Source organism: Mus musculus, chromosome 5, assembly GCF_000001635.26.
Source record: "Mus musculus strain C57BL/6J chromosome 5, GRCm38.p6 C57BL/6J".
Taxonomy (NCBI): Eukaryota; Metazoa; Chordata; class Mammalia; order Rodentia; family Muridae; genus Mus; species Mus musculus.
The window spans coordinates 76,830,906-76,851,479 of NC_000071.6; the positions used below are offsets into that span (position 1 = coordinate 76,830,906).

The 20,574-nt window shown below is 46.8% G+C and overlaps 1 protein-coding gene across 15 annotated transcripts in view; it reads left to right on the plus strand.

Annotated features, from left to right (window-relative positions):
* The window catches only part of Cracd (capping protein inhibiting regulator of actin), a 215,926-nt gene that overhangs the window by 173,277 nt on the left and 22,075 nt on the right, over positions 1-20,574 (plus strand). For 7 of the 15 annotated variants that reach the window (XM_006535003.4, XM_006535004.4, XM_030254581.1 and 4 more), the window contains 3 exons: positions 9,883-10,018; positions 17,912-18,076; positions 20,431-20,499. In XM_006535003.4, coding sequence (XP_006535066.1) covers positions 9,899-10,018; positions 17,912-18,076; positions 20,431-20,499 — 354 coding nt within the window. In that variant the 5' untranslated portion in view covers positions 9,883-9,898. Of the gene's footprint in view, positions 1-233; positions 352-9,692; positions 9,779-9,882; positions 10,019-12,271; positions 12,294-17,911; positions 18,077-20,430; positions 20,500-20,574 lie in introns of those variants that run through there. The other 8 variants (XM_017320926.2, XM_006535007.4, XM_006535010.4 and 5 more) reach the window with 6 other exon arrangements.

Below are 20,574 nucleotides of genomic sequence, written 5' to 3' on the forward strand. Positions count from 1 at the left end.
TGTATGGAGGAAATATCAAGTCTTTAGGGTGAAAAGGAGTTCTTGGTCTACCAGCTAACAGTTTGGGGTCTTTGTATAGTTATGAGTCATAATGCTACAGTGGTAGTTTAAATGTGCTTGGCTCAGGGAGTGGCATTCTTAGTGGGTGTAGCCTTTGTTGGGGTGGGTGTGGCCTTGTTGGGGTGGGTGTTTCTCTGTGAGAGTGGAAGATGAGACTCTCCTCCTAGCCACATGGAAGCCAGTCTTCTGTTTGCCTTCAGAACAAGATGTAGAACTTTCAGCTCCTCCAATGCCTGTCTGGACACTGTTATCCTTCCTGATATGATTATAATGTTCTGAACCTCTGAACCTGTAAGCTAACCCCAATTAAGTGTTGTCCTTTATAAGAGTTGCCTTGGTCACGGTGTCTCTTCACAGCAATGGAAACCCTAAGACAGAAGTTGGTGCCAGGGACTGAGGTATTGCTGTGATACCTAATCATGCTTTTGTTTGGAAGAATGTGGATTTGGGAACTTTAGATATGGAAAGCCATGGAATGCTTTAAGTGGGGCTTAATGGGCTGTCCTAGTGGAAATATGGAAGATTTTGTTTCTGAGAGTCATTTGAACTGTGAAAGCTTGGCTCTAGATGTTTCAGTGGAGAGGAATTTCAGTATGTGGCCTAGAGATTATTTTTGCAGTATTTTGGTAAAGAATGTGGTTGCTTTTTGCCCTTGTCTGAAGAGTCTACCTGAGGTTAAGGTAATGTTGTTCTTTTTGAGTTGCCTTGGTCATGGTGTCTTTTCACAGCCATGCAAACCCTAAGACTACTTTTTTTTTTTTTTTTTTTTTTGAGACAGGGTCCCACTTGAAGTTCTGATTGGCCTAGAACTCACTGTGTAGACCAGGCTGGACATGACCTCAGAGAGATCCTCCTACCTCTGATTCCACTGATGGGAGGCACTTAGAATGGGCAAATTCGTACAGATAGAAGGTAGAATAGTGGTCACCAGGGACTGTGGAGGAGGAGGAAGTGCAGAGTTGTTAGTGAAGAGATATGGAGTTTGTTTAGGATGGATATGCATGACTTGTATAATAAGATGATATACTTCATGTCAGTGGGTTGTACAATTCAATTGAGTCAAATGATAAACTTTTGTGTTAAATATTTTGCTACAGTTTAAAAGGACCTTGAACCAATATTATGGATATTTCTAAGGTTTATAGACAGCAGTATCCCATTTGATGTTGGTGGTTTGGAAGTAAAAGCAGCTTACTGTCTTCTGTGTGCCCTTTGTAATGGTGGGTTGCCAGGGCCCTTGTGATTGGTGCTCTTGCCTTGTGTGACTGAGCGACTTTGCTCATGCATCTAGGTTCACCACCCAATACCAACATCTTAAAGTGGACCCCTCCGTGGTGTGAGTCAGGAGCTGAGTTCAGTGCAGTCTGAGTCTCTTGTCCACACTTTGCTGGGCCTGTGTACAGTGCAGCCATAATGCCTGCCAGCCTGTCTGCCCGGTCCTGTGAGGTCAGTAACCGATTAGAGCTGATACGGGCCCTGGGCCCTAGCGGCTTTCCTTTCTTCCCCTGCTACTTTGCAGTGTATGCACCGTCCCACAGTGAGAGCTTAAGACCATGAGATTGGGGCGCTCTGCATCTCTCTTGCCGTCATTTAGAAGCTGCTCCATTTCTCCAGCATCAGAAGAGAGGCTCCGCACACCAGGTCTTTCCTTCCACCTGATCTGGAGGAGCCTGAAGAAAAAGGGGGGAGGGGCTGTAGCAAAGAAATACGAAGCCTCTTGCCTCTCAGTCCCTTCACCACCAAAGAAAAGAGAAAAAAGTGGGGCTCGCCTACTTCACAATCAGCTGGGGACGACTTTAAATGTCAAGAATAAAAGGGTCCAGATGAACTCTGCTAAGGTGCAATTTGTGGTAAATTGTCCCCCACTCCCAAGCGTGTAATTTGAAGCCTCCAGCTGGTTAAGGACAATAATTCCACCTGCTCTTTGTTCCTTGGAAGAGATTTCAAGCTGGGTTCTCCACCACGCGGGCTCTGTGGTTTCCACTCCAGATTGCCTAATCTCTGAAGCTCTGGGTAATATTTTTGAAGTCGTTGTTTCTCGGGACCCACACTCTGAGAAAAGGATGTCGTCTACATGGTAGAGGCGCCTGGAGCCCAAACTAACTATTGCGATCACTAATGATTGCATATTGTGACACAAACAGCTGGGAACTTAGATGAAGTCACTTACAAGAGAGTGTTCACTCATGGAACTACGACATTCGTTACCACGCTCCTCTACTATTTCCTCTTGGTGCTCTAAAATGAAACCAAAAACTAAATTTAACAGAAAAAAAAAAATCATATGCATGTTTGCTCCCCTTAAGGGTAATGGCCGTATGTAACAGGCTGGCCTTGAACTTGCCCTGTAGCCAAGGATGATCTTGAACTCTCCCGATGCTCCCAAGGGCCGGGATTACAGAGCAAAGGCTATACCAACACAAGCTTCTGCTGTGCTTATCATGTGCTTGACTCTATAATAAACATAAACGTCCTTCGTTTACTTCTCCTGTGATAAAGAGGGCTGTGACATCATCAGCTATGGCTTTGGGAAGAATACCTACAAACACAGATAGAACACGGAAGGAAGGTGTTTGAAGGCATCTCCTTCCTGATGAGGCACAGAGTTGAGCATCCTATGGTCATCAGTGGCCTTTGGCTTAGAGCAAGAGGCAAAAAAAAAAAGTACAGATGGCTGACAGAGAAAACAGCAATCCCCTGGGTCTGGAAGCACAAACATTAGAATTTTAGGCAGTGGGAGTAGCCAGGTTTAGAGAGATTAAGATCTCTAGCTTTGGGATACTCGGGCCTAAATGGGAGTGTGTATCAAACCTCTCCTCTCAAGGATCAGAGATCTGTGTGGAAGAAGAGGCAGAAGGTAAGATCCAGATAGTGGTAGATAACACCAAGTCCACACTGTCTTCTAAACCTGACAGGGAAGATGCACCTATGAACTCAGAGACTGTAACAACACACACAAGACCTATAAAAATTCAGGACAGACAAAATTCTAGCAAAGAGATGAGGAAGTGGACCCAAAGTCCCACCCCTAACCAAGAAGTTACTCCCAATTGTCACCTGCTATGGGCGGGGAAAAGATCTTTTTAATCCAGTGGAGCACCAGAGCTTATATCTGTCATTTTCCATGGAAGGTCCCATGCTCAGGAGTAATGAGCACAGAATGGACCATGTATTTTTTTTTAAGATTTATTTATTTTATGTATATGAGTATACTGTTGCTGTCTTCAGACACACCAGAAGAGGGCATCAGATCCCATTACAGATGTTGTGAGCCACCATGTGGTTGCTGGGAATTGAATTCAGGACTGCTGGAAGAGCAGTCGGTGCTCTTAACTGCTGAGCCATCTCTCCAGCCTGGTTTTTGTGATGTGTTTTTGTCATGGTTTCATTTTTGTTTTGGGGGTTTTGATTATTATTATTATTATTATTTGGTGTTGTTGTGGGTTTTTGGCAAAGAAGGAACCTGAAGTTGGTGGAGTGTGGAGGCACTGGGATGACTCAGAGGAGGGAAAGAATATGACCAACAAAGACATTTTAAATCAATGTTTTTTTTAAAAGAATGTATAAATCATAACAACAACAACAACAACAAAAAGATCGTAAGAGAAGAGGAAACTTGGAAGAACAAGGCCAAGTCTAGGCAGCAGATTTCTTTTTGAAGTGCTTATTGAGAAATCTGCCCAGGCAAAGAGGGTGGAAAACCAGGACAGGTTTTAGTAGTCTGTGTTGCTGGAAGAAAAACCGAGGCTCAGGGACTATCAGTGAAGGGAATTCTGGGAAATAACTCAGGCTCTCTGGTGACACTCTGGGTACATATCCCTTAGAGACGAGGAGAAATCTATGATGAGCCCAAGACTTATAGAAGTTGCTGGTCAGGGGGCTGGTGAGATGGCTCAGCAGGTAAGAGCATCCGACTGCTCTTCCAAAGGTCCGGAGTTCAAATCCCAGCAACCACATGGTGGCTCACAACCATCTGTAACAAGATCTGACTCCCTCTTCTGGAGTGTCTGAAGACAGCTACAGTGTACTTACATATAATAAATAAATAAATCTTTAAAAAAAAAAAAAAAAAAGAAGTTGCTGGTCAGACATGGACCAGCATGCAGCTGGCTTGAGGAGCCCTTGTCCATTGCAGTTTACTGTCCGCAGGCAAGTCTCTGAGTTCTCTCTGGAAGAAGAGAAGTCATCCTCTTCATTTTTTAGTTCATAGTGTATCGAGCTCAATAAATGTTCCCAGGCATTTCAAAACAGACAGCAGGGGAAATGAGCAGCAGTAGAGCCAAGGGGGCTGAGATACAGGAGTCTAGGAAGTTTTTCAGTGATGGTTGGCCTGTTCAGGAAAGTAGTTGACATGGCAGAGAATTCTGCTGGGAAATTGGGATCTATAAAGAAGTAAGTAAATGAACGATGACTTTAGATTTTTTTTAAATCTGAAATTAAGAAGTTCAACAAAAGTTTTATTTGTTATATTTGTATTATCAAACAAGGCCAAAGAGAATGAGCCAGGGCATAGGTCAGCAGGGAGATCTAGACCCAAGTCTTAGCAGATATAGATTTCCTGTATGCAGCAGCTCGTCTGGGTTCATTTAGCTTGAGTAAAAAAGAATCACAGATACAGAAAAAAAGGAATAAAAGACAAATGGCTCATGTTGAAAGTACCCATCAAAGAGTTAAGAGAGGAAAACTGTGGAGAGATAACCTAAGAAAGAAGGGCTGAGAGATTCTCCAAAAGTGAGCAAAGAGACATCAAGCCACGGGTTTAAGAAGCGCTGCAGCGCTCCAGACTGGAGAAGAGGTCATGCCTGCTCACACCATAGTAACACTGCCGAGAAGCAAATGAGGTACAAAGTTTTCAGCTTCTGAAAGTAAAACTCAGATGATTTTTTTTTTCCTCTCAATGAAACAGACATTGAGGAATATCCATCAGAATTCTGGCCAGTAAAGTTAAAATCATGACGTGTTTTTCTCTCTGGGTCTGGAGAGTCACAAGACCAACCATCACCACTTCTGACTTTCGTCCACTAAAGAATTTAGGGCTTTGCCTCTCAGTATGGGGAGGGAAAGGCAAAGGTGTAGGTACATGAAAAGGCAAAAGAGATATGGTACTGAAGAGTGTAAGGTAAAGGTGTGTGGGATACAGCCTAATTGTATTTTGGATAGGAAATACAAAGACTGGCCATCACACTCTTATCATTATTAAAAAAAGAAAAAACTAGCAAAGTCTCTTTTTATAAGATCATTATGTTAAAAATAATTTCATCTCATATTCCACCAGCAAGAGAACAGAAGATAAAGATTTTTAATACCATTCGTGAAAAAAAATCAAACCCACCAGGTATATAGGAATAAATCTATCATGATATGTTCAGGACCTCTGTTCAGAAAAGCTCTAAAGCATTCCTGAGAGAAACAAAAGATGGTCTTAACACACAGACTCATGCTGTGTTCTAAATGAAAGGATAGAGTGTTGTAAAGACATCAACCCTAGATTTGTCTATGGAGCTAATCCCAGACTGAAAGTAATTGCAGAAACATGGGGGTTGGGAGGAAGGGAAGAGAAGGAGGGAGGGAGGGAGGGAGGGAGGGAGGGAGGGAGGGAGGGAGGGAGGGAGGGAGGGAGGGAGGGAGGGAGGGGTGTTGCAGGAAATATTAAAAAGATAAAGAATTGCCGGCACATTCCCGAGCTTGTGCAGAATTCTCTGCCTCTGCAGCCTGGCTGGCCATACACTGGCGGGCAATGGCCGACCTGTTTTTATCCCGTGGAGACTCTGACTCAGAACTCCACAGTCTCTCTACCCAGCTCACTAGGTTCCCACTGGTGAGTCGTTACCAGGACAGCCCCATGCTTCAAAGCCCCCACAGCCTTTGTGGTGCACCTCTGGCAAACCCACGAATTGCCACTGTACCTTTCTCTCTTGAACCCAGATGAGCCGCTATGTGAAGGAAAATACAACACAAATTTAGTTCAGAAAACACAACACAAATTTAGTTCAGAAACAATGGTAATTCAATCTCTGGGCAAAACAACTCAAACCTAATCTTGTAAGTCTTATTAAAATCGGATTCCTCCAGTGGTGGTGAATTCTTGCGGATCCACCATAATACTGGGATACTCGAGCAGCTGCATCTTACCCCTCTGCTGTGCCCATTCCAAAAAAGATCCTAATTCTCTCCTGCTTCCTCTCTTCCTCCATCCAACCCAGAAGTCCTGCCTACTCGCCCAGTGATTGGCTGGCTCCTTTATTCATTGGGTGATTGGTTCACAAGAAGAGCACCAGGCCCACCCACAACAGAGAGGGGGAGGACGGGGAAGAGAACTGGGGAGAGTAGGATTTGATTTGTGTAGCAATGCAGAATTTGTGTAGAATAGCATCTTGGGAAAAAACCAAAACAGAGCTGAAAACAAATTAGAGAGTAAGACTTAGAGAGTATAAGATAGAATGGGCTTATTTCTGTATTGGTTTGTGGTTTTGTTTGTTGGTTGTAGTTTTGTGTTTGTGACTTGTGTCTTTGAGACAGGCTCCCAGTGTATAACCCCAACTCATACTTAGGGCAATCCTCCTGCCCCTGTGTCCTGAGTTCTGGGGGTTACTGTCACATGCTACCATACTCAGGCAGGGTGGGCTTGTTTCTCTCTGTAAAAGCAGGCAGACAAGCAGACCGAGGGCACAGAGCTAGGACCAGAATCACTGACAGTCTCTGTCATCACAGGCCTTTGAGCTTGAGTTTCCCATCTGAAAATCAGGCTTAATAATGGATCCTACATGTATGTAGGTTTTAAATATTACAGCAAGAGGATGTAAATACTTCAGTAATGACACACACACACAATGTCTTATTGTGTTTAGCTAGAATTACTATTAGCACCATATTTCTTATAATTGCTATAATAAACCATCTAGAAGCAGGAATGCTGGACATCAAATGGCAGGGCACAGCAGAGCAGGTGCCTGTTCTTAGCCTATGTACAAAAACAATTAACAGGGACACACATACTAAGAATTTCATGACTCAGTCAAGACAGACATGGTGGCTGTTATGATACCCAGGTGTTGTTATGTCCTGCACACAAAACTGTAAAACGTTAGTGGACATTTATTAAGCATCAAGCATGGAATTGTGCGTGGGCACATACACATCTATATGAATAGTGGAGAGTCTGCGTATATACGTAAGAGCACCATGTAGATGGGTTGGGACAATGGCTCAGTCAGTAAAGTGCCTACTGTGCGTGTGTGAGGACTTGAGTTCGGGACTCAGCACCCATGTGAAAGGCCATTCCTGGAAGCATGCACACTGGTAATGCCTGCACTGGGGAGCCTCTGGGGGCCCTGGGGTGTCCTAACTAACGAACCTCACCTAGTGGGCAAGGTGCAGGACATAGTGAGAAACCCTGGCCCTAAAAGTAGGTGGACAGCTTGTGAGGCACAGCAAACCTTCTGGTCTCTATGTGCATGTGCATATACATGCACTTGCAGATATACACACTAAAAAAAATAATAATAATAATTTAAATAAAAATTTTAATAGACCATGTAGAAATGAATTGCCTCTTCTCTTATCTGAACTTTACCTGGAAGTTTGAATTTAGGACAGAAAATATGGAAAGGTTTAGTCCCATTGATTGAAAACTTTATTTCCTGATGTCATTGGACAGGCCTGGAAGTTCATTTTTTAACCTTCGCTAAAAATATAGCATCACCATTTATTTTCTTTTTTTTTAACTGTAATAAGGTGTGTGTGTGTGTGTGTGTACTGTCGCTGTCTTCAGACACACCAGAAAAGGGCATCAGATCCCATTACAGATGGTTATGAACCACCATGTGGTTGCTGGGAATTTAACTTAGGGCCTCTGGTAGAACAGGCAGTGTGCTTAACCACTGTGCCATCTCTTAAGCCCCACACCACTGTTTCTTAGGATCGGGAGATGGTGAGAGATTTCATTTCACTTCATACCTCCAAAAACAATGTGCCATGGTTCACAAACCAAGCTACTGCCCTGTAAGGCCTGTGATTCTCCTGAAGGCAGAACCATCATTCGACTTTGAATCTCCAGCCTTTGTACACACCTTGCCTTCCTGGCATGTGTCTTCCTCTCCCATACCTCTGTCCTTCTTGGCTGGCCATACTCTAGAACGGTCTCTAAGATAGATCATCTGGCTGGCATGGGATTTCATTCCATCAGTCACTCTGCTGATGCAACCTCGGTGCCACAACATTAACACTCTCATGTGAGGTCTCATCACACCAGAGGCTACATGGCTACTTGTTCTTGCCTAAGTTCACACGGGCTCTCACTCAAGCCTCTTGGCCCTGAACCTCAGGTTGTTCTTTAGTGTGCTTCCTTCCTGCAATTCGGCAAATTAAATGCCATAGTTGAATCAGTCTTCCCAGCTCCATCTAGACCTGGGTAGAGGAACAGTCCCCCTGCGGTGCAATGTGGAAAGTGCCTCCAATGCTCTCCTGCCCTTGGTCTCTGAGACAAACTCCCTTTAAGGTTCCTCTCTAAGGAGGCAGGAGGAGAAGGTGGTGCTCTCTAAGCCTTTGTCACCTGGCACCATTGCAATGGGCTGCCTTGCCATAGGAAGGATAAGCCGCTCTGTCTGCCGGAGTAAGGACCAGTTGTGTCCTGGGGCTTCCTGAGATCCCTACTGTGTGTCTCTCTCATCAGGTAGACAGATGACCACACACCTTTGAGGTGCATCCCTATAGCTGCAAAGTGTCTGTTTTTCTCTTCTTTTCTATACTAGAGATTAAGCCTAGGGCATCGTGTATCCTGAGCTCTCTGCTAACTGTTACACTGTCTTCCACTAAGTGTAACATTGTTCCTGCCTGTGACAAAATACCCGAGTTCCTAGAGGGCTGGGTACATAAAGTTTGTTGGATTCAGTTTGGGAAGCTTGACAATCCAAATAGCATGGTGCCAGCCCTGCTCAAGGTCCCCTGGTTACGGTGGGTCACTGGATGGTATCACAGCAGCGTGGAAAGAAGCCAGAAGTGGATGCTTCTTACAGTGTGCCTCCCCTGTGGGGAGGGGAAGCCATCGTGTGGGGAGGGCTAGACTTCCTCCTCTTACTCATCCTGGAGAACTGTGGCTTCTTGGGACTTGCATTGACTCCTCCCGAGGACACCGTTCACAATGACCCCACCTCTTAAAGGTTTTAGTACACCCTAATGCTAGTAGAATGGGGACCCAGCTTCCAACACTTGGAGCCTTGATATCAAACCATGGCTAAAGCATAGCAGTTTTTGAAGAACTATGCAAAGCCTGTCCAATGGCTTGCCTGTGGGTTTCTTCCCGCCCCCGCCCCCCACGCCCCGGGTGTATTCTTCAAGCATTGATAGTCCCTTCTTCCAAAGGCTTTGCTCTGTATATCTGCACTGCAGTCTGACTGAAAGTCAAAGACACCTGTTTAGATCTGTGCCACTTCATAAGTACTAGTTGGCAAGATCACTTCGTAAGTACTAGTTAGCAAGATTTTCTGGAACAAGCCTGATAGTCACAGCTCAGCTGGGCAGGTCCTCCAGTTAGAAGCTCAGCACCATTGGTTCTACAGATAAATACCTTGCTCCAAGTTCTCCCTGTGAATGGTTCCGAGAAAGAGTGTTAGGACCACATTCTCCCGTTCCCATAGGAACCTTTCGTCTACCCTGCTCCTTGCCAACCCTCTGCAGGAAGGCTGTGGCGTAGAAGGACTTTCTAAATAAGCTAAGAGATGTGGGCCTTTGAGGCGGGGGTGGAGGGAGGGGGGACCCAGAAAACTGAATCTGGAGAAGTCATTTATCATCCTAATAAAATGAAGCACGTGATTTGCATTCCAGGTCCTTCAACTATTCTATGGGAGCACGGGCGTTCTCCCATGACAGTATTTTTATCCCTGATGGGGGAGCAGAAAGTGAGCAGACAGTTCAAGCAATGTCACAGGACAACATCCTGGGCAAAGTCAAAACTCTTCAGGTAAGGCAGCTTGAGACTGGAGGATCAGAGCCAGAGGAGCCCAGCCCACCCCCATCCTCTGGGGAGGGAAGTGGAAGAGTCCCTGGCTGGTCCTTGAGTGATGGAGTGGGAGGGTCAAGGGTCACTTCAGGAGAGAAAGCTTTGATTTCTTAGACTTCACTCAGTTCCCCGTTAAAGAGGCATGCTTAGCACTGCTATACTGCCACCCCACCCCTGGCTTGTCCTCTCTCCTCTCCTCCAATTGTTGCTTCCTGTTTGACTGGACATGAGAACAAGTCCCTAAGAGAAGCTACGAGGCTTGTGTGTGAGGAAAGCGTTCCTAACCATTAAGTTAGCTGAGCAGCTGCTATCCTTGCTCACTTCCATCGTGTGAGTCTCCAGCATGAGGTGGGGAGAGGCGAGCCTCTGGTGTGTCTGTAAATGCAGCCCCCCCGGCCACCTTGTCTAGAAGGGACCATACAACCCCTTTCTCCCTGCAATGTGGGCGGTGTCCTCAACTAACATTGACTTAGCTGGTGACTCCCTAACAGTGAAAACGTGGTAAAGCAGTGCTATACCAAACGTGGTTAAAAAAACATTTCCCTCACCAGAAATCAATGCCAGGGCAAGCAACTTCTCTGAGGTGTGGGTGCCTAGAGATGACCTAAACCAGTGGTTCTCAACCCCTTTTGGGGGTTGAAGGACCTTTTCACAGGATTGCATATCAGATATTTACATTGCAATTCATAACAGTAGCAAAATTGCAGTTTTGAAGTAGCAACAAAAATAATTTTTTTTTTTATTTTTGGCTGGGCAACACCATAACCAGAGAGAGGAACTGTATTATGGGAATCACCGCATTAGGAAGGCTGAGAACCCTGCTGGAGACTTTGAACAGAGGGGCTCTGAGTTACCCTGTCTCAGCTGACTGTGTCTACAATAGTGAATGTCTGAGAAGGGAAAAAAAAAAAGCAAAATAAAGAAACAATGAGAACTGAGTGATACAAAGGAGCATCCCACGCAACAGTAACTTCCATCCTCTCCACCTGTACTTGTTTCTGCTGGGCACAAGCTGTGTATTTTATGACCTGCCATCATACACTCAGTGCAAGGTGATGTATGCAAAACCAGGAAGGAGCCAACACCCTGGAGCCACACCCAAGCTTGCCTAGATCTTTATGCCTGCAGTCACCACTGACAGAGACCAGGTCTCTGCTGGCACAGCCAGCCCAGTCTGGCTTGTAGTGCCAACACTTAGAGCCCGGATTCCTTCTTTTTGTTCCTGCTGGCTGTGGTCTTGGACTTTGAGACTGGAAGAAGCAAGCTGTCACTTTTCACACAGGTTGAAGAGAGAGGACAGTAGTAGTCAGGGAAGCATTACCCCATTTCCCTCTTGCAGGCTTTTGATTACCGCTAGGTTCGGAGCCCCTGGCCTCTCACGCCCCTTTACTAAAGAGAATGTTGTGCAGAATTCAGCCCATGAAATACTGTATTTTTATAGGGCGTCAAGAAATTCTTTGAAGGGTGGATACTGGCCTGTTGCCTTCAGTGATACCTGCTCTGTAACATTTACCACATACCACTGCCACTTTAAAAAGTGGGTTTTAAGTGTTGTACAGTGCATGTAATGGCGCAGTATTGAAAAAAATAGAAACCCAATAAAATATATGAGTGACTGACTTCTTTTAACATGACCTATGGTTTTTTGGTTTTGGGGGTTTTTTTGGTTGGTTTTTTTTTTTTTTTTTTTTTTTTTTTTTTTTTGGTTTTGGTTTGGTTTGGTTTAGTTTGGTTTTTTGATACAGGGTTTTTCTGTGTAGCCCTGGCTGTCCTGGAACTCACTCTGTAGACCAGGCTGGTCTTGAACTCAGAAATCCCCTGCCTCTGCCTTCCAAGTGCCTGGATTAAAGGCATGCGCCACCCCTACCTGGGCGACCCTATGGTTTTAAGTAATCTGACCTCATTAATTGATAAAATGTAAAGCCATCAACTTTCCTGAAGTGACAATTTGATTAACACAAGAAGGAGGGGTGGGTGAACAGATCAAAATGACTAGTGTGCAGCCCCAGTCACATGAGGTCTGCCTAATTTTTCTTTTGTCCCAGGACTCAGGAGCCTCCTTTGATCTCTGTGGTGGTGACTTTGGAAATATTAAGGGCATTGCTCTTCAAGGTGGGGGAGTGGGGACCATGGTCAGAGCAAATGGGATTTTTTTTTTAAGTGACCTAAAGCCTTAACTGAATCACTCCCCAAAGACTATGCTTTCTTTTTCAGTCGACTAAGCAGTATGTTCCTGGTAAGTCCCCCAAACGTAGTGCCCTCATACACTTGCATGAGTGCTTCGCATTTCCCATGACAGCGGTGTGCGGATGGTGATGCTCTGCGATAAGCATACTCGTAGACTCCAGCATGGAATGAGAGTTTAGCTGTGTCAGAGGCATGTGTGTTTTATGTCTGGAATTGTCATTGTGTATGTCTTTGATGGTTTTTTTGTTTGTTTGTTTGTTTTAAAAGAAAGGGATGGATAATGTCTCTTTGACAGTGAACGTCCTAGCTAGGTGATTAGCCACAGTTATCTAAATAGTCTCTTATAATGAAATTCTCTAGAATATCATTTAACAACAACAGCAACAACAAATATTATTTAAGAAACTATCTGACCAACGTTCATTTAGAACTCATGAGTGGAAAGGTATTTGCTCTTGGAGAGATCACCCCCTAGTGCCCGCTTGTGTCATAGCATCTGGGGCTGTCCCGGAGCCCAGACAGGAGGCAGCCTGGCTTCACTGATGGAAAAATGGCATACAGCACAGTGAACCTGCCCTGTCTTGAGTAATATCACTATATCCTGGGCAACATTCCTGTGGAGAACCACTGATCCTCCTTAAAAGAACAAGCTCATGTTTTTCTGGGTAGGAAAATGTGCCATGAGAGCAAATTTTAGAGAGCACGTAGTTACAGGGACTAAAACAGTAGTGTCCTTTTTGAGGACCTGGTACCTGAGCCATTTGGTCCTCAGCCGGTAGGATGGATACCATTTGAATGGATGAGAGAGCACAGAAAAACTGAAGAGTCTGAGTCAGGCCTCTGCCTCCGCGTGGTCATATGACCTTGGGCCAAGTACTTTTTAATCTGGGTGACTCTCGCCTTCCCCACTTGAGCAATACAGGGGTGCGTGTGATGGGCAAACCTGAAGGCTCCTCCAGGTCTTCAAGTCTCAAGTCTGTATGTAATCAACTGCTCGCTGCTGCCCAGGGCGACTGTACAAGCTTTGCACTTGTGCTGCAGTGACCTTGGCATTACCTATATAGTTACCCTGGAAACACAGATAAGGTCAGGCCCAGCTGAGAGGTGTGTACCCACTGCTGATGAGACTAGGGGTAGCCCATTCTGAGCCTGCAGGTGATTTATACAATTGTATTGCACTTTAGTCGGGAAATGGCTATGTCATTTGTACCACAGGTTATTTGGCATAGGTGGGGGCTGGGGTGGGGTCCCCCATTCTTAGTAGCCTCATATCTCCCACTGAACTGATTTCACTTGAGAATTCCAAAATCATACATTTGAGGATCTTTTTTTTTTTTTTTCATCTAATACAGCTGTCAAGGGCAGAAAGAATAAACACCCATTCTTGGCCAAGTCTTCCTAGAACAAGTATCTAAATCCGTATGCTCTTTTTATTTTCTTTGAGAAAAGGATTCACTTCTGAGATGGAAGGGTCTGCAGTTTGCTCAAAAGGACAGCACTTTTTTTCCCCTCTGTGGTTCGCGCTTACAGGCATGGTTTGGGAGGTGGGGAAATGGCTGCAGAAGAAAAGAATCTGATCAATTCTAAACACTGGCAGTGCAGAGAGCTGCAGGATACAATGTGCTTGGCACTTCCACACCACAGCATCCAGCCTCATAAATATGGATGTGCGTTCCTGCCGCGTCACTCTCGAGCATTCCATACTACAAAATGGTCCAAATGAAATGGACAAAATATAGTTCATTTCTGCTCACATTCCAGCTGCAACAGTAGCTCCATTCATAGCCACTAGCAGCACACGGAACGATTTCCACTCTCCTCTCCCGCTATAGCTGCGATGTGTGCACAGACAGAGCTTGCAGGGGAGATAAACTCCAGGGCCAGCTTATAACAGCCGGATTTTTCAGTCGTTGCTCACCTCTACTGTGGGTCATTCCGTGACGATGTCCTGAGCAACTGAAGGCAGTAAAAATAATTTATCCACATATGACACCTCACCTCAACTTACCAGATGGATTTGAGCAGTGATCTCTTAGTTGCCAATACATCTTACAGAATGTCACAGTAACCCAATCTCCTTTGAGTCACCTAAAGGAGGCATTTGGAGAAGGGCATGTGGCAGGATGTGAGAGACGGGTCCTTGACCACCAGAGGCCCAACCACGTAGAGTACTGGGCTCCAAGCCCTGCCCCAACCTTGGCCCACCAGCTCTTACCTAAAAACCTCAGGACAGAGACCAGCCCTGTTCCCAGTCTCTTTCACTGCTGCTCAAAGTTCATCTCCCTCTGGTCCCCAGCCCGAGTCTGTATCCCGTGGGGAATTTCAAGTTGGCCTTTACACTAAAGAGCACCTTGCCATTCTCATTAGCCTCGGCATTGTTTACGAACACAGCAGCAGCCGGTGCTCTCCTTCCCGCTCCCTTCCCCTCATCTGTGCCCCGGGTCCCCAGCTGCAGAACCCACTGTCCTGGGATCCACTCCACCCTCTTCTTTGCTCCACGTTTGCTGTTGCTGTCACATCTCCTTATCTTCCTTTTCATCCTTTCACTGTCATCTTTTAACATCCCTCTGCCCGTTTCCCAGAGTGAGTCTGTGCACTGCCCCCTCCCTGCCCCCACCCACACCACCCGTCCTTACCCCATCTACCATCTGTTCTTTGCTTGCCCTTCCCTTTCCCGTTTGCAGCCACGACGTTCATCTTGTTGTTGGACTTTATCTCTGCCTGGGCTGTGACCGTGTTTTGCCACATTCTTTCTTGCCTCTTAAGCATCAGAACTAGCCAGCAGCCATACTCTAAAAGGGAGCCCTGGTCACGTAAAGTAGCGTGTGTGTTCTTTTTGTGACGATGACAAAACCCCATAAGTGACAGTAAAGTGTGATGCCACGAAGTGCATGGCGAGTGTCCCTTCCGCTGAGGTATAAGAGATGACTTTCATCTCTGTTGGTCAATGGGACCCAACACCGTTGGGAAGACAATAAAGTTGTAGTCTTCTCAGCACAGTAGGGCAACTATGGCCAATGATGTATGTTTATTTCAGAATATCTAGAAAAGAGAACTTTGAACATTCCCAACACAAAGAAGTAGCCAAGGTGTGCAGTGATGGATGGATGGATGGATGGATGGATGGATGGATGGATGGATGTGCCAGTCGCCTGGCATATGTCTATATGTATTATACACATGTATTGAATTTCCCAATAGTCCACAAATTCATCCAGTCCTGATTCATCAATTGAAATGGAAGGAAAGCTCAGCCAAGTGGCGAATGCTTGTAACTCCCACCTTCAGGGGATGCAGGCAGGAGGATCAAGGCTCCAAGGCCAGCCTAGGCTACATTAGCAAGATGCCGTCTCAGAAGAGAGAAAGAGAACCCACCCACTCCCATCTCATCCTGGACTCTGCCAGTGGAAGTCTCCGCAGTCCAAGGAGATTTCGAGCAGTGTCAGGCTCATGAGCAACACTCCTAGGGAGGGCTGAATGGGGAGGCCACAGGAAACACCCCTACCCCCTCTCTCCCCACATCTCCACCCTCTTACAGACCCAGGGCTGCAGAGGGAGCCAGGCCTGTGTCTGTGACTCCATGTCCTCTTGTCTGACTCCATCGGCTGTTCTAACTATGCTGCTTACTGACCTGCTTAGAGCAGATACTAACTGCCAGTTCCTGCTAGACTTGTTTTTGGAAGACATCCTTTTTTCAGCAACCTGCAAACTTTTGGGGGGCTGCTGAAGCTTTCCTTTCCTGGCTGAATGGGGGCTTTGGGGGTGTGCACTTTTCCTGTGAGGCCAGGGGCCATGTGCAGGCTGAAATCTCAGCGGACATAGTGCTAGCCCTTGCGCCTGACCTGGCATGCTGGGTGGCTGGGGGCGGGGGGGGGGTGCACTGCGCAAAGAGGGGAGTCCCCGGGCTCAGCTCTGTCATGCATTTCACTGCTCGGTGGGCAAGCCTGGGGTAGGGGATGGGCTGGCTGGCCATGGGTGGACTTGATCCCGCTGAGTTCTAAGGGAGAGGAGACACATCCCTCAAGGAATTCTTTTGCCAAGGAATCTCTAGAGAAATATTTTACAAAATGCCACCTCATCTCCTTACGTAACTGTCCCTGCAAGAGGGGAGCACGCTGTCAGATTTATGAGAGCTGGCGGGAACTGCAATGGCCTTAACCCTGGAGGTTAGTTGTGATGACCTGGGCTCAGATGCTTTTGGGTCTCCACCCCCACCTCTCCCCCACCCCCGCAGCCTTCCCATCAATTTGAGCCAGTCACCTCTCCCTACAGGAACCTGGACTGGATTTTGCAAAGCGAATGGGTTTGTTCTAGCTTGGTTTCTTGTTGCTATAATACAACACTGACCAAAAGTAACTTGGGGAGAAAACTGTTCATCAAACAGGTTACAGAAAATCACTGAGGAAAGCCAGTATAGCAACTCAGAGCAGGAACTGAAGACCTTGAAGGAGGGCCACTTTAGTGACTCCAATTCACCTAACCTTATACAGTAGCACCCAGAACTGCCTGCTGAGCCGTGGCACCACCCACCCTGGGGTGGACGTTCCTCAATTAACAATCAAGAAACAACCCCCCCCAAAAAAAAGATATGCCCACAGGCCCATCCGGTGGAGGAAATTAGTCAGTTGAGGTTCCCTCTTTCCGGGTTCCTCTAGTTTATGTTAAGCTCAGGAAAACTAACCAGGCAGGGTTGGAGCAGATGCTAAATCTCGTATTGGAAGCTCTGTTAGAACTATCAGCCAGGTTAAAGCTAAAGATCAAACTGCATTACACTTGAACCATATATGGATATTGATCAAGAGCCGTGGTTCTTAGGGGGAGGCAGTTTACCCCCCACCCCAGGAGATGCTGGCCACATCTGGAGCCAGTGGTTTTCCTTTTTAAAAATGGCCCTCGCCTAATCTACTGTTTAGATTACTGTTGGCAGCCCCCTTCAGCTGCCCCTGCCACTGTCACCTGCCAGTCATCAGTCCTTCTGTGGCCCTTTTCTCCCTGCCCCCACCCCAGGTTCCTTGTGGTCCCCTATTTCATGATAATGTCATTGTAGCAAAGAAAGAAAACTGGACCGTCTCCATCCCTGGTGCGATTTCCACATTTGTCAAGGGAAGTCTTGTTGAACCTGGGACTTTCCACACCCCAGCCGTGACCCACTGTGAGCCTGAGCATGTGGCTTTGACATGGCCTTCACAAGCTAGGGGGAGAAGTATAAAAACTCACGGGGGAATGTGTGCCCAACCAGAAGTGGCTACAGAGTTCATGTTGTACCCACCCTAAGAGTCTTGGTTTCCCCCCAACCCATGGGTCCTACATTTCATGTATCTATCTTCTGTATGGTTTCTTCACACATGAAAAAGATTTTAGACTTATACGTGGTGGGTCAAAACAATTAAAAACATGTATTTCCAACCTTGGTTCTGAAATGTGGTCCCCGTACCTACTGGACACTGATACAAGAGGTGGCTGGAGTTCCCAAAGCTTACGGCTCTTAAATGGAAACAAGTGGACTCACTCTCAGACTGCTTCGAGGTTCCTTGGCATGGCCGTGCCTCTGGATGGCAGCCTGGCATGCCTCTCTCCCCTTGTTGCTTCCTGTCTATGCCGGGGAACCTGGTCCTGGCTATACAGACCTTGGCTGTTTCAGTATGCCTTCCTTTTGTTTCTCCCCAGCGACAGTTGGGCAAGAATATCAAGTTTGGGCAGCGGCCATCGAACGCCATTCCCATGAAGAAGGCAGGCAGCACAGATGCTAGCTCAGAGGAGGACTTCGTCCTCACCAGTCCCATGGAGATTGTGACTCAGCAGGATATTGTCCCCTCAGACACGGAGAACAAAGTAAGTCTCCTCCAGGGGGAGTTTTGATTCTGATGAGCCAGAGAACAAGGTACCGGGCAGTGGGCGGTGGCATCTGAGCCCGCAATCAAGGAGGTGGGGAGGAGTTTTTCTAATGCTTAGACTGTGAGGGAACTGAGGGTGCTGAGGACCAACGAGAAGGATGGGGAGGAGGAAGGTACAGGCCCTTTGCAAATGCTCTTGCCCAGGGCCTACTATTCATCCTTCAAGGCTTGGGTAGATGAACTGTTCCTGGATAAGGGAGATGGGATGCTCTTACCTGACCTCACCCCACCAAGCTGCCTTGTCTCCTCTAGACTTCTCATTCATAGCCCCCCACCCTCCACCCCCATGCCCCCCCCTATATCTGTTCTTGTAAAATTGTTTCCACTCCTTCTCTAAATGCTGGCTTCTTTGTATCTAAAACCACATGTTCCACATCTGTCTCCTCCGGACTTGGAGATGCCAGCTGAGTAGTACTGACCAGTTATTGGTCAAATTGGACTAATTTAAGAGAGATGGAAAAGAAAGCAGTGGGGTTCTGGTGAGATAGTGACACAGGCCAGCTTGAAGTCACCTCAGCCTGGAAAGTCAAATTCCAGCACCTCGATGTCTAAATTTGGTGTGTTGACATTCTTCAGTGAGTGCTTTGAATAGATCCTGAATTCTGAGTTCTTGAGCAGCAGAAGGGATTGTTCAAAGAGTAGGAACCAAGGCAAGCAGCTTGCAGTGAAGAGGGACAGTCCATCCTACTGCCACTTCTGCTGAGACCAGGCCATGATGACCCCTGATACCCACGTGTTGACCCATGGATGGTGGGTGAAGCAGGAACCAGTGTCCCGCCTTCCTCATTGATTTTAAAGGGTTCTTCCTCACCTGTCCAGTTTCAGACAGCAGCACCCGCAGCCATCGCTTTAACACGGAACTCATGAGAACTGAAGAATGTCCTTGCTATATGACTTATGATTTCACAGTGGGAGGCCCCGAGGCCTCAGGAGAGAGGGAGGCTTTGTTCAGCAGACCTTATCTTAGGTGTGGGTGTAGAGAGATGAGTGAGATTTGTCACGGGAGGGACTCTGGTGGCTTACATCCTAATGAGAAAGTGTCACGGAGCACACAAGTCACCATGCAGGTAAAGATGATTGTTTCAGATCAGGCAAAATGCTGCCTGCTGAGAACCGGACAGTAAGTAACTTGGTGGGAGAGAGAGGCTGGATTTTTTTTTTTTTTTAGATGTGGGCTTGGGACGAGACCAAGGGATGATGAGATGGAAGAATATGCTAGGCACAGAAGCGAGCTAAACACAAAGACCCGGAAGAAAGCCGGCTTATCTTGAAAAGAAGACCAGGAAGCTGGTTGCGAGTGGCTGGATGAGTGCTGGGGAGGGCAGGTGCCAGGGCCGGATGCCGGAAACCTGGTAAACGGGGGGGGGGGGGGGGGGGGGGGGGGTCGGGGTCCTGTTTTGAATTCTGAATAATAATGGTTGTGTTCTTTTTAATTTCAATTTATTTGTGTGTGTGTGTGTGTGTGTGTGTTTCCATACCGTGGCACATTCGTGTGTGCAATTCAGAAGACGGTTCATAAGAATAGTTCTCTCCTGCCTCTGCTACCTTATAGGTTCTGGGAACTAAACTCAGGCCATCAGGTCTGCTACACTGGCTCATTAGTTCATCTCACCCCCAAGTCCTGACTTGTGTGTCTAGACACCTTTTAAAATGGGCAGCATAGAGTGGACCGGGCAAGCTGACACACTGGCACAAGGCCAAAGTATAGGCGCCCCATCCTAAAGATGTATGTGACCTGGGGATGTCTCCAGGGCAAGCCTGGTGTGTCTCCCTCAGCTTTCCCGCCCTGGTTTTTCTTTCACTGTCTCAGGCCAGCCCTTTGCATCTGGCTCCGGGGGCGGGGGATGGGGGGTGGCAATCATCTTTTGTCTTCACTGTCTGAGGAGTCTCACGGGTGAGAGGTAGGAAGAAGGCTCCCAGCAAATCTGAAAGCTCTGAGGTTGGAGCTATGTGTAACATGGATGGATTTCCCAGGCGAGGTGGCTGCCAAGTAGTCCCTCGGCTTCTCTCAGGCTTTGGAAAGAAGCAAGAGGGCTTGAGTCTAGGAACTAACCTGGTAGGAAACACGCTGACCTCAGGAAATGGAGAAATGCGCCCCTCCGTGGCAAGGATAGTCCAGTTGCCACAGTGATACCTGTTGGTTTCAGGAGAGCAGATGTTCCCCCACCCCCCACCCCACTCCCACCCCCGTGTGGAGCAGGAGGCCACCCTGATCAGGCATGGACTGTGCAGGTTGTTTGCCCAGCACTTCCTGTCCCCACGTTTGACCCCAAGTGCTCTCTTCTTTTCCAGTCCAGCGATACACCAAGTTCCTCAAGTCCTCTGAATCTACCTGAAGCCGGAAGTGACATGGAAGAGAAGGTAATGGGGCTTGAACTTTTTTATCTAGACTTTTATATCCTTTTTTTTTAATCTGCTGTTTTCATTTTCTGTTCA